The sequence below is a fragment of the Lolium rigidum genome, chromosome 3 (assembly GCF_022539505.1).
Source record: "Lolium rigidum isolate FL_2022 chromosome 3, APGP_CSIRO_Lrig_0.1, whole genome shotgun sequence".
NCBI classification, from domain to species: Eukaryota; Viridiplantae; Streptophyta; class Magnoliopsida; order Poales; family Poaceae; genus Lolium; species Lolium rigidum.
The window spans coordinates 394,128,134-394,142,023 of record NC_061510.1 but is presented as its reverse complement, the minus strand read 5'-3'; the positions used below and the strand labels follow the sequence as shown (position 1 = coordinate 394,142,023).

The window sequence follows — 13,890 nt, the reverse complement described above, 5'->3', positions numbered from 1 at the left end:
TCCTGTAGATTTCATCTCTTTCTGCAAATACTTCCTGGCATTCCTTGTTCCCTGCTGGTTTGTCCTATTTCTGCACATCATGTAGACAACCACATGTGATGGGCACATTCATAGCCATATTCTCCTATGACAAACAGTTCAATCATAGGCACATTTAGTGACAGAAAGTAAATCCTAGATAGAGAGTAAAACTAGTCTAGAACTAATCCTAGATAATCAACTTCACTAAATAGATAGATAAGTGAAGTTCACTAACTAGAAAAACTAACTAGATAATGAAAATATAGATATCTCGTTGGACAACATTAATAAAAATACAGACATGAAAAGATAGCATTTTCCCTCTTGATATTGCTTCCTTTTCCGGATAGCATCCACAGTGATGTGAATGTGCATGAATGATGTTAAATGTTCATTGCATATGTGAAACAGAAACATCACTATTTGTCCTGTTCTAAGCTTCATCCTTTGTACAAAGGTTGCCCATGTTGTACCCCCCCCCCTCCCTCGCATCTTCAATGTTCTCGCCTGGCAGTGTAACATGGCCATATCGGCCTTTAGGAAGGCAAACTAGTATGGTGTGCCAGGTGCTCTAGAACTCGAGCAACCCGTGAGGTGCACACCTCGGAGAAGATTCGCACGATGACATTCATCATCATAATCGGCCTAAATTGGCGGATATCTATGGCCCCCAACCCACAATCTTTGGGATCAGGGTAGTCACGCCAAAATTAAGGCTGGACATGACAAGCGATATAATGTAGAACTTGTAGAACATTCTCGTAATCAGCACTTATTCTTATGATGTCTAGTAGTATGAGATATAAAACTTACCTTTATCTACTGATGAAAATATAAATGGTCTAGGTCATGGTTTAACTTTAGTTTGTATAGCCCCTATATTCCATATTGTTGTATTTAACTAGCTTTTCCCTAAAAGATGTTACTTTAAGTTTGACCAAGTATTTAGAAATATATTACAATATGTCCTACCATATATATTAGATGTTTTCGATATATCCACTTAGTCGAACTTTAATATATTATCCCCTACATTATTAATGAGAATAAAACTAGAACCACGTTTATGTGCATACGGTTAATGTGGAGTATTTATATAACATATCTTACATATTTAGGTTGTCGTTTTAAATTAGTTATCCCAACGAAATTGAAAGTACGACATCCTTAGATTTTGTTATTGGGAGTGTCTATTTGGCATTCGACTGATTTTCAATTTGCTAGCAGCCATTTTTTACATGTTTGGCTTGCCTCTGCGTTTCCGCTTTCTGTCACATACAGAGAAAAGAATAGAGAGAGTCTTGGGAAAAAAAACTAAACCACGAAGTAACCTAGAGAAGAGGGGGAGTAGAATAAAATCCCCAAATTTAGCCTCTTCGTTCGCCAGTGCAATGAGCGCAAGGATTGCAGTGCCTCTTTCTGATTTCTTCATGAAATAAAGTACAAAAAATGAGCACAAAACACACTGGTTATTAAAAATGTAGTCTCCGGGAACATTCGGAACTTCTGGTGGGGTGATGAATAAAACAAAAGGAAAATGCATTGGTTATCCTGGGATAAAGTTACTAGACCAAAGGCACAGGGAGGTACTGGTTTTCGTGATCTTCACATCTTCAATCAAGCTCTTCTAGCCAGACAAGCCTAGCGCCTATTACAATTCCCTGATAGTTTATGTGCTCAGCTCTTGAAGGCGAGATACTACCCATCCGGCCATCTGTTGGATACAGCGTTCATTCAAAACCAATCACGAACCTGGCAGGGGATAGTCCATGGCCTCGACTTGTTGAAGAAAGGAATAATTTTGCGCATTGGCACCGGCTCAAGCGTTACGATCTTCAGAGACAATTAGCTCCCAAGACCAGGCTCACTGAAACTGGATGGGAGGAGAGGATCTGGTCGCCGGAAGTGGGTCTCAGAACTAATCAACCAGGATGCTCGGTCCTGGAATGAGGATGCCGTACGGGAGTGCTGTCTACCACATGATGCGATAGTGATCCTTAACATCAAGCTCCCACATCGTGCGACTGACGATTTCATTTCATGGAGTGGTGAGCACAGTGGCTTGTTCAGTGTCCGTTCAGCATATCGCATTGTTCTTCAACTGAAAAGTCAGGGAAATAATGCAGGCCAATCCAGCGTGGAGGCATCTGGTGATAGGAAAATCTGGGATATCATTTGGAAAGCTAATGTTCCGCCCAAACTGAGGGTTTTTGCGTGGAGGGTTGCCTCTGATTCTCTGGGCACCCAGTAAAACTTAAGCTGACATATCTCCTCGGTTACCCCCGTCTATGCAATATGTGGTTGCAGGACTGAATATACTCATCATGCCCTTATTTCATGTACTTTGGCTCAAGCTCTTCGCGACGAACTCCGAGCTCACTGGATCCTTCCATCTGAATTGGCTTTTAGAGAGAATCACAAAGAATGGATTTTCTCTCTTCTGAAAAATGCTCCCAAAGATCAGCGACCCAAGATTATTTTCTTATTGTGGCGTTCTTGGCATCACCGGAACAATGTTGTGCATGGAGATGGGAAAGCATCGGTCTCAGCCTCTATCCTGTATCTCGTCAACTATCATCAATCCGTCGTGAGGGACGGCGAAGGGGTTGGCATAGGTACTCTTGGAATCCTCCGGCGACCGGCACAGTCAAAGCTAATGTGGATGCTGGGTGGGACTCCTCGTCGAAAATGGCTGGGATTGGCATCATTATCAGAGATCATCAGGGGCATCCCCTTCTCACCGATTGGAAATCTATTCCCTCTTGTGGGAACGCGGAGGAGACTGAGGTCATTGCATGCCTTGAAGGGCTTCGCCACTTAGTGTCCCTGCATTGCTGGCTGGCTTCCCTCGAAACGGACTGCCTAAGGGTTGTGCATGCGATAACAAGCGTCTCGGAGGAACGTTCGGCATGTTGGACTTCGATATTTGAAATTCGGGAGCTCTTGAAGATTTTCCAGGATATACATATCTCTAAAGTAGACAGGGTTTGTAATGGAGTCGCTCATGTTTTAGCACAACTAGGTAAATCTGGCCTCTCTGATTGCTTGCGGGATTTGGCGCCTGACTACGTTCAGAACCTGGTCGCGCTAGATTGTATGAACACTGTGTAACCCTTGGGCAGCAGGTTTTTTACGCACTCTTTTCCTTACCAACGTACCTAAGGGGGCTGGAACGTTTTTAATGAGACGGCCTGCTGCTGTATTAATATATGTGTTCTTACTTAAAAAAACAAGAATTACAGTGGTATTTTTCTTGATTTACATGTTTCGAAACTTGTTGTATAATGGACTGTAACTTAAAAGAGATGAAGACCTTTTTTGCGAAAGTTCCACCTATCCATTAATAATCATCAACAGTAGTACAAAGATGCCTAAAAGTAATAAAAATTACAAATAGGTCGTTGGACCATCTAGCGACGACTACAGACACTAGCACGAGCCGAAGGCGCGCCGCCGTCCTCGCCCCTCCATCACCGGAGCCAAGCAAAGATTGTCGTAGTAGAGTTTGTTGTAGTAGACAGACGGAAAGTCGTCGTGCTAAGACCCCAAAGGACCAGCGCACCAGCGCAGCAACCATCGTCAATGATGACAACCGTAGATCGGAAGAGACTGACCTGAAACCACACAATCGAACACGAGAGACGATCGGATCACGGGGGATCCGCCGGACACACAACTCCAAGCGTCCTCCGCCGGCGCTAGATGCACCACCGAAGCAAGGATAGGACGGGGAGGACCTTATTCTGACTTCATGAAGTAGCCGTCGCCTCACCATCTCGAAGAAGACACCGAAAATAAACTAAACAAAGAACTAAAAACTGAAACCTTCCCGCCGGGGAGAGGCCGCGGTCCGCCACACCTCCAAAGCCCCAAGGGCACCGAAGGCGGAGCGGACCAGTAACATCGCCGGTAAGAGGGACGAAACCCTAGATGGGTTTTAAGCCGCCTCAAAACGCCTTGCTGTTTCGTACCGGTTCAGAAGAGATGAAGACCTGCATAAAACACGCAAGGAAATCCAGTCTACGTTATTCCAAAACGAAATTTACATGTTCTAAGTTTTGTATAACCTAATTTAATGACCTGTAACCCTGTTATAGATAAGGAACAGACACCAAAAAAACGCGAGCAATCAAAATTACAATACTTCAATTAGTATACAAAATTTACAAAAAAATAGATTAGTTAAATTGTACGTTTTGTACGGTCTAGGAACAGGGTACGCTATGCTTCAGTGAAGGATTACAAGCGTGCCGCAAAATCTCCTTTGAGAGAAATCCCCCCTGCTCTTTCTACCAGGTTGGACGAAATGAATAATTACTCACTAATTAACCGGATGCGCAAAAACTCAACGAACCTTATAAAGCATAACCTGTAAGAGCATCTCTATCGGTGGCCTTCAAATAGGCACCAGCATGAGCGCCGGTAGAGCATCCTCTATTTGAGGATGTTGTTCCCATACCGGTGCCCCTATACGGCAGCCTCAATAGAAATTTAAATTGAAAATAATATTTAAAAACCTAAATTCATACGAATATTGACTAGTTTTATACAAAAGTTACTTGAATTTAAACTAAAAACTAAAAAAACTAGCGGCAGCGCGCGTTGAAGGCGCTCAAGTCGAGGTTGTTGGCGTCGTCGCTGTCGTCATCGTTGGACGTGCCGAAGGACCAGGTGTCGTCATCCTCCTCCTATGGCGCCGGCGGCTCGGAAGGTTCGGCGAGGTCGACGAAGTTCGCGCCGTGGTCCCTAGCGGGCCACATCGCCGCCTGCCGCGGGTCCAACGTCATTTGCCGGTAGTCCTCCTCGATGGAGCAACCGACGATGAATTTCAGGCCGGGGAATTCCTCGTCGTCATTGTCGCCACGGAGGACCGCCTACACCCACCATGGCCTCTTCGCCGGTGGAAGTGGTGGCGCACCAGCGGCGTTCTCCTCCTTGAGGCGGCGGCGTTAGCCCGACCACGTCCTCCGACGGGCCGGAGTCGAAGACGTGCGCCTCGCCCCGTCGTGGATGACAACGCCACCCGAAGGAGGCGCGTGCATGGCCAAGCGCGCGCGGTCGCCGACGTTGGACGATCTGGTGCGGGATCTCCTAGACGCCGTCGACCTCACTGGCGACCTCTGTAGAGGCGGCGCCACCGGCGCCATGCACTCCGTCTACGGGAAGTACTGAGGGACGCGCGGCGGGTCTCCGCGTACGCGCTGGAGGTAGCCGTACTTGTTGTGGGTATACTTCCTGGGTGTACCATCGACATTGGCTAGATCCGACAAGGCCGGTTGGCCCACAGATGGTGGTGGGCCACCACCACCATCTGTGGGCCAACCGGGCTTGCTGGATCTAGCCAGTGACGAGGTTTCGGTGCGGCGACAAAGGGAGCTCGGAGAGTGTAGCATGGGTGCTCACAGCTGGTGGTGGTGGCATATGGCCCACCGGGCGGCCCAGTTGATGTATACCAAGACGGAAGATGTCTGCCTTAGGAACAAGGAGCCGCATAGCCCGACCTGCGCTAGGGGCCGGATCCGTCATGGCCCATGAAGGTAGCCGGATCCGGTACGAGAAGTTATGTATAGGCGGATCCTTGACGTGCACGACAGTATTGTTCCGTAGTTAGGTGACTTGTATTTCGGCTAGGACACTCTGTAGAAACCCTAGATCCGGGCGCCTTTATAAGTCGGATCCTGGGAGCGCTAGAGGGACGACCACAACTCATTGTAACAACGCGAAAGCGCCCACATAATTCCAGACAAGCAGTAGGCCCTGTCTTCGAGCAGGTGTTCTGAAGCTGGGTAAATCACCCTATGGCCCTACTTCTTCTCCCCTCCGTGAGGATCCCACCCCCAGGGTACCGTCGAACAGGCAATGATAGTACTGATGCAGCCTGCCATCGACGTCGAGCCACCAGGCATGGTGGCCAATGTTTTTTAAGAGGCCGTACGCACGGCCGCCCGCCCGCGCGAGCTCGACGGCGCGCTCCTCTTCGAATTGCCACGACCATGCCGGGCTGTTGAGCGCGTTCAACGACAAGCTCCTCTCCGCCAGTGTCATCTTCTTCCGCCGCTCGATGATGAGGGCGTGAAGCTCCGGTTCTGCCGGTGGCAGCGGTGGCACGGCGAAGCCGGCGTTGGAGATGTGTCGCCCGTGCGGCAGCTTGTACTTTACTTGCATGGGGATGCGCTGCCAGAACAATACATTTGCCTCATCGTACGTTAATTGCAGCAAGCGGAGCACGCCGCCGCCGCTGACGCCGGCCTCGTCGTTGTGCTCCGCCGGCCTCGTCGTTGTGCTCCATCGCGTTGGTGGTGTGTGTGGGGGAGGTGGGTGTCTGCGAGAATGGCGGTGGCGGCGGCGGCTAGGGTTGGAAGACATGGGAAGAAGAGAAGTGCGGGGGAGTTGGTTTTAAGGGCGACGGCGGACGCACATTGAAGGCGCCTGTGGAGGTGGGCAGACACCGCATGGCCAGCCGTGTCCCTCGTCGTCGCTTTGGTTTCCGAGCGGGATACCATTAACGCCAACGACCAACCAAGTGGGATACCATTAACGTCGATGACCAACCTTCCCGCGTTGTTTCCAACGCAACCATCGCGTTCTCTCGCTGCCAAGGTGGCCCCACCTGCGAAACTCGACTTGGCGCGAGGCGCCGGCGTGCCCGATTCGTGTCCTTCGCGTAGAAGCAGGTACGGGGTTGCCGGCGCTTCTGTTGGGCTCGAAAACTAGTTGGTGCCTTTTGGAACGCACTAGTGCAAGCCCATTTTCAATGCCGGTCCCCAAAATAATATCGGGCTGCTATCAGGGCTATCCGTGGAGATGCTCTAACTAATTAAGCTACTCTCACCAATGAACGACGTAGGCAAAAGATTCGACTGTTGCCGAATAAGAATATAGTCGACGGATAAATAGCGAATCTGTTGTTTATTTGCTGTGATCGCGCACGCACTGCCATACGGCAACATGGGATCTCAACTGACACCCTCGTACTGGGTATCGAGTACGTACTTACGTAGATAGCCATATAAATACTTGGCACTGCCGGCGATATAGACCCTGCTCCTCATGTCCACGACATCACCGGCAACGATGAAGCCCTCGGCGATCATCTCCCTCGCCTGCGTCCTCCTCTTTCTTCTCAATGGTGCGTATGCTCCATTGCTCCTCAATCTCGTACATGCTCCATACTAGCTAGATCAACTGTTCTTCATACTCCTGATAATATTTCTTGGCCTCTTGATTGGTCGATTGCGTGCAGTACCTCGCGTTGAGTCGTCCCGGCCGCAGGGACTCGGAGCAGGGCACCACGCGCCCGGACAGGGGCACCACCCCGGCCACGATGGCGGGCACCAAAACGATCAACCTGATCCTGATTACAATGGGTACAGCTTCTATGTCTTTGGTGACTCCTTCGCCGACAACGGCAACCTCCTCAAGAAGTACCCTAACTCGGAGCTCACCCGCCAGTGGTATCCTCCCTACCAGGCTTCCGGCCGCTTCTCCAACCTCCTTGTTCAATCCGACTTCATCGGTGCGTTATTCCGTAGACGATCCATCCCCATCTCTCGATCTAGTAGCTACATCTGTTCTGTGCAAGCAAACATGTCTCCTGTGATTAACGCTGCTGCTTGTTTGCAGCCATGCTGTTAGGGCAGCCCGCGTCCCCTCCGGCACACAGGCAAACTCGCGGAGTCGGCCCGGTCGGCATGAACTTCGCCGCCGGCGGCTCCGGCGTGTACGACGTGCCAGGCACCCCGACCCTCGCCAGGCAGGTCCACACCTTCAACAAGCTCGTCAAGGACGGGGACATCAAGCAAGAGCATCTCGACGGCCAATCCCTCGCGCTCATCGCCGTCGACGGCAACGACTACGCTCGTGTCCGCGCCAACGCCAGCAGCCTCGCCGACGTAAGTGAGCACCATGAGTGCAGCTATGTATCGCATCCAACAAGGCATAATTTCGAGCAATTAATTCGTCCGTTAACTAATGTGCGAGCTATATATACACATACAGATCGAGTCTTTTGTCGAGACGGTGGTAGAGGAGATCGAGGCAAATGTGGTGCGGCTGCAGAACATCGGCGTCAAGAAGGTGCTCGTCAACAACCTCTTCCCGCTCGGGTGCGCGCCATCGCTGACCAGGCGCACCGGCTACTCTGGCTGCGACGAGGAGGCCAACCAGGACGCCGCCCTCCACAACCACCTCCTCTTCAACCAGCTCACCTTCTCCAGGATCAACGGCATGGACGGCGTGCTCCTGCTGGACCTTGACGCCGCCTTCTCCAGGATCGTCGGCCCCAGTCCCGACGCCGATATGGTGAATCTCTTCCCCAACAGGCTGGTGCCGTGCTGTGACAGCTGGCTCTACACGGCCTACTGCGGGCAGGTGGATCCGGACACGGACGGGCCGCTCTACAGGGTGTGCGACAACCCCGACAGCCACTTCTTCTGGGACGAAATGAATCCCACGCAGGTCGGGTGGGAGGCCGTCATGGGGCAGCTCGAAGGACCCATCAGGGAATTCCTAGGGCTCATCACGTAGCTTGTTGGATTTCAAGATGAGTCATTTGCATGTATTATTATTTTAGTAAACTTTGCGGGTGCAGCTCATATATGGCTTTTGAATTTAGGACACTAGTGGAAAAAAAGAGATTAATATATATGAATAGAACTCAACATAATTGATGATAAAATAAGATTGTGAATATGAACTCGCAGACGTAGCATCCACATAAATTGTTCCGAGGTTCCTGCTTCAAACATTTTACTAAAATAAAGTTTGATCAAACTAATAATCAAGCATAATAATGCATGGTATTAAAACAAAAATCAAAGAGACATATCTATAGTACTACTTACATCGTGATCTTGAAATGTAAGCTCCGGTTTCCATTCAGCCCTAACAGTCTTAATGAACTGTTTCCAAACCCTGCCTGGCAAAGAAAAAATGAGTAAACGAGTTATTAATTACTCCCTCCGTTCCTTTTTAATTGACTCGGATTTAGTACAAGTTTGTACTAAATCCGAGTCAATTAAAAAAGAACGGAGGGAGTACTTGATATCAGAAAATGAACAGAAGATGTCGATATAGGGCGATAATGATCGAAATTACCTCCGGATGATTGCACTTAGGTCCGACCATTGCCCATGGTCTTTACGTTTCGAGTCCGTGACAAGTACTACTCCCTTATCAAGCAGAATGATTAGCAGAATATAGTGAAAGTTGCGCACGCATAACTCGGAGGATTAGTTAGACTTAACATCGAGTAAGCGAAATCGAATGTGTATAAAACAGTAACACCCACTCGAAGTTGTAAGGAAAGAATATTTCCGACTGGTTTCTTGTTTTTGTAAAAAAAATTAGCAAGTTATCCTCTGTGTCCTTGGGGAATTGTTGCGCCGTAACTTGATGAACTGTATTTGGGTCAATGAACCCAATGTCATAGAGTAGTTGACGAGGGTGCTCCTCGGAAATACCCATCATGATGGGCTTAGGGTTGACGGAATCCTGTAGGATAGCACATCGAATACCAAACAAACGGGGAGAGAGATTTACCCAGGTTCAGGACCCTCGATGAGGTAAAAATCTTACTTTCTGCTTGTCTGATCTTGATTATCAAATATATTGGATTACAATGGGGTAGCCGATAGGCTGCTATGGTCGACTCGCCGAGAGGCGATGATTCTAGGTGTTTTGCTCTAACTTGCGGTGGTTCTACGTATTGATGGTGTGTCTTGATAGGCCCTCTCATGGCCTTTATATAGCAGGCCAGGTCCCGAGAGTCCTGTCCGAACTCGAGTAGGTTACAACGAGATCTATTCTATTATTTCCTTTTACGGTGTCTTGTTGCCTTATTCGTCAAGAATCCATCTTCTGGTGAGTTTCCTTTCTTGGAACCGATGTATGGGCCCACCTTGGCTGTTGGGCAATCTTCATGGGCCCATAGATGCTTGTGACTTCAAGAGGGGGTATTTATGCTCGATAGTAGGTTCATGCCTCTAGTTTTCTGGAAGAGTAACAATAACTTCTAAGATTATAATGTTGTTGCTACTAGGGAGAAAACAACAATGTGTTATCCAAGGGTAATTCTATTGTTTACTTTACACACATTGCTTAATGTGATAATCTGTTGCTTGTAACTTAATACTAGAAGGGGTTCGGACGATAATCGGAAGGTGGATTATTAGTCATAGACGCAGTTGGATTACGGTCTATGTATTATGTTGTAATGCCCAAACGAATCTCATAGTAATCATCTTGGTATGTATGGTCGGTATTCTATCAATTGCCCAGCTGTAATTTGTTTACCCAGCATGTTATTTATCTTTATGAAGAGACACCTCTAGTGGACTTTGCACCCTGGTCCTTTTCTTTACACTGATAATTCACCTACTGCAATACTACTCTGTTTACTTACTGCAAGCTCTGTTCTCTTTAATTACTGCAAATATCTCTTTCCACTCGATACATTTAATCATTTGTGTTCAGCAAAACGGTGAGATTGACAACCTCACTGAAAGTTGGAGCAAAGTATTTTGGTTGTGATGTGTGCTGGTTTCACGTTGTTACTGACGCCGGTAGTGCGACCTTCCACTAGTCAGCTAGCAACACCTTCAGAAGTCACGCCTTTCTCCTACTGGTCGATTAAACATTGATTTCTTACTGACAGAAAACTTGCTATTGTGCTCATCCTACCTTCCTCTTGGGGTTTCCCAACGGTGTGCAATCTGCGCTCATCAGCGCCTGAGGTCCTCAAGCTCGTGAAGGGCGGCGTCGCGCATCACTGATACGTCTCCGACGTATCGATAATTTCTTATGTTCCATGCCACATTATTGATGATATCTACATGTTTTATACACATTATATGTCGTATTTATGCATTTTCCGGCACTAACCTATTAACGAGATGCCGAAGAGCCGATTCTGTCGTTTTCTGCTGTTTTTGGTTTCAGAAATCCTAGTAAAGAAATATTCTCGGAATTGGACGAAATCAACGCCCAGGGTCCTATTTTGCCACGAAGCTTCCAGAAGACCGAGGGAGAGTCGAAGTGGGGCCACGAGGTGGCGACACACCAGGGCGGCGCGGCCCAGGCCCTAGCCGCGCCGGCCTGTGGTGTGGTCCCCTCGTGACGCCCCTTTACCTGCCCTTCCGCCTACAAATAGCCTTCGTCGCGAAACCCCCAGTACCGAGAGCCACGATACGGAAAAACTTACTGAGACGCCGCCGCCGCCAATCCCATCTCGGGGGATTCTGGAGATCACCCCCGGCACCCTGCCGGAGAGGGGATTCATGTCCCGGAGGACTCTTCACCGCCATGGTCGCCTCCGGAGTGATGAGTGAGTAGTTCACCCCTGGACTATGGGTCCATAGCAGTAGCTAGATGGTTGTCTTCTCCTCATGTGCTTCATTGTCGGATCTTGTGAGCTGCCTAACATGATCAAGATCATCTATCTGTAATTCTATATGTTGTGTTTGTCGGGATCCGATGGATAGAGAATACTATGTTATGTTGATTATCAATCTATTACCTATGTGTTGTTTATGAACTTGCATGCTCTCCGTTATTAGTAGAGGCTCTGGCCAAGTTTTTGCTCTTAACTCCAAGAGGGAGTATTTATGCTCGATAGTGGGTTCATGCCTCCATTAAATCTGGGACGATGACGGAAAGTTCTAAGGTTGTGGATGTGCTCGTTGCCACTAGGGATAAAACATTGATGCTATGTCCGAGGATGTAGTTATTGATTACATTACGCACCATACTTAATGCAATTGTTTGTTGTTTTGCAACTTAATACTGGAAGGGGTTCGGATGATAACCTGAAGGTGGACTTTTTAGGCATAGATGCATGTCTGGATAGCGGTCTATGTACTTTGTCGTAATGCCCAATTAAATCTCACAATATTCATCATATCATGTATGTGCATTGTTATGCCCTCTCTATTTGTCAATTGCCTGACTATAATTTGTTCACCCAACATGCTATTTATCTTATGGGAGAGACACCTCTAGTGAACTGTGGACCCCGGTCCATTCTTTACATCGAATACAAATCTGCTGCTATTGTTCTTTACTGTTCTTGCAAACAATCATCATCCACACTATACATCTAATCCTTTGTTACAGCAAGCCGGTGAGATTGACAACCTCACTGTTTCATTGGGGCAAAGTACTTTGGTTGTGTTGTGCAGGTTCCACGTTGGCGCCGGAATCTCTGGTGTTGCGCCGCACTACATCCCGCCGCCATCAACCTTCAACGTGCTTCTTGACTCCTACTGGTTCGATTAAACCTTGGTTTCTTACTGAGGGAAACTTGCCGCTGTGCGCATCACACCTTCCTCTTGGGGTTCCCAACGGACGTGTCAACTACACGCATCAAGCAAATTTCTGGCGCCGTTGCCGGGGATCTGAAGAAAAGTTACTCCACAAACATTTCTAACTCCCACGCCAACTCCGCGCCAGCAACAAATTTCTGGCGCCGTTGCCGGGGAGATCAAGACACGCTGCAAGGGGAGTCTCCACAATCCAATCTCTTTACTTTGTTTTTGTCTTGCTTTATTTTATTTACTTACTTGTTTGCTGCATTATATAAAAACACAAAAAAATTAGTTGCTAGTTTTACCTTATTTACTGTCTTGCACTATATATCAAAAACACAAAAAAATTAGTTACTTGCATGTAGTTTGCTTTATTTACTACTGCTAAAATGGCCACTCCTGAAAATACTAAGTTGTGTGACTTAACAACCACAAATAATAATGATTTCTTATGCACACCTATTGCTCCACCTGCTACTACAACAGAATTCTTTGAAATTAAACCTGCTTTACTGAATCTTGTTATGCGAGAGCAATTTTCCAGTGTTAGTTCTGATGATGCTGCTGCCCATCTCAATAATTTTGTTGAATTGTGTGAAATGCAAAAGTATAAAGATGTAGATGGTGACATTATAAAATTAAAAATGTTTCCTTTCTCATTAAGAGGAAGAGCTAAAGATTGGTCGCTATCTCTGCCTAAGAATAGTATTGATTCATGGACTAAATGCAAGGATGCTTTTATTGGTAGATATTATCCCCTTGCTAAAATTATATCTTTGAGGAGTAGCATAATGAATTTTAAACAATTGGATAATGAGCATGTTGCACAAGCTTGGGAAAGAACGAAATCTTTGGTTAAAAATTGCCCAACCCATGGACTGACTACTTGGATGATCATCCAAACCTTTTATGCAGGATTGAATTTTTCTTCGCGGAACCTATTGGATTCAGCTGCTGGAGGTACATTTATGTCCATCACTCTTGGTGAAGCAACAAAGCTCCTTGATAATATGATGATTAATTACTCTGAATGGCACACGGAAAGAGCTCCACAAGGTAAGAAGGTAAATTCGTCGAAGAAACCTCTTCCTTGAGTGATAAGATTGATGCTATTATGTCTATGCTTGTGAATGATAGGACTAATGTTGATCCTAATAATGTTCCGTTAGCTTCATTGGTTGCCCAAGAAGAACATGTTGATGTAAACTTCATTAAAAATAATAATTTCAACAACAATGCTTATCGGAACAATTCTAGTAATAACTATAGGCCATATCCTTATAATAATGGTAACGGTTATGCTAATTCTTATGGGAATTCTTACAACAATAATAGGAACACACCCCTGGACTTGAAGCTATGCTTAAAGAATTTATTAGTACACAAACTGCTTTTAACAAATCTGGTGAGGAAAAGCTCAATAAAATTGATATTCTCGCTTCTAAGGTTGATAGTCTTGCCTCTGATGTTGATCTTTTGAAATCGAAAGTTATGCCTAATAAGGATATTGAAAATAAAATTGTTACTACAGCAAATGCCATCCAAGTTAGAATTAATGAGAATATAA

The 13,890-nt window shown here is 46.9% G+C and overlaps 1 protein-coding gene across 1 annotated transcript; it reads left to right on the top strand.

Annotated features, from left to right (window-relative positions):
* Positions 1-7,095: 7,095 nt before the first annotated feature.
* LOC124697683 (GDSL esterase/lipase At5g03610-like) lies at positions 7,096-8,547 on the top strand. The gene is made up of 4 exons (XM_047230232.1): positions 7,096-7,150; positions 7,265-7,537; positions 7,645-7,913; positions 8,020-8,547. Exons 1-4 carry the CDS (start codon positions 7,096-7,098, stop codon positions 8,545-8,547), a joined length of 1,125 nt encoding a protein of 374 aa, XP_047086188.1.
* Positions 8,548-13,890: the final 5,343 nt, after the last annotated feature.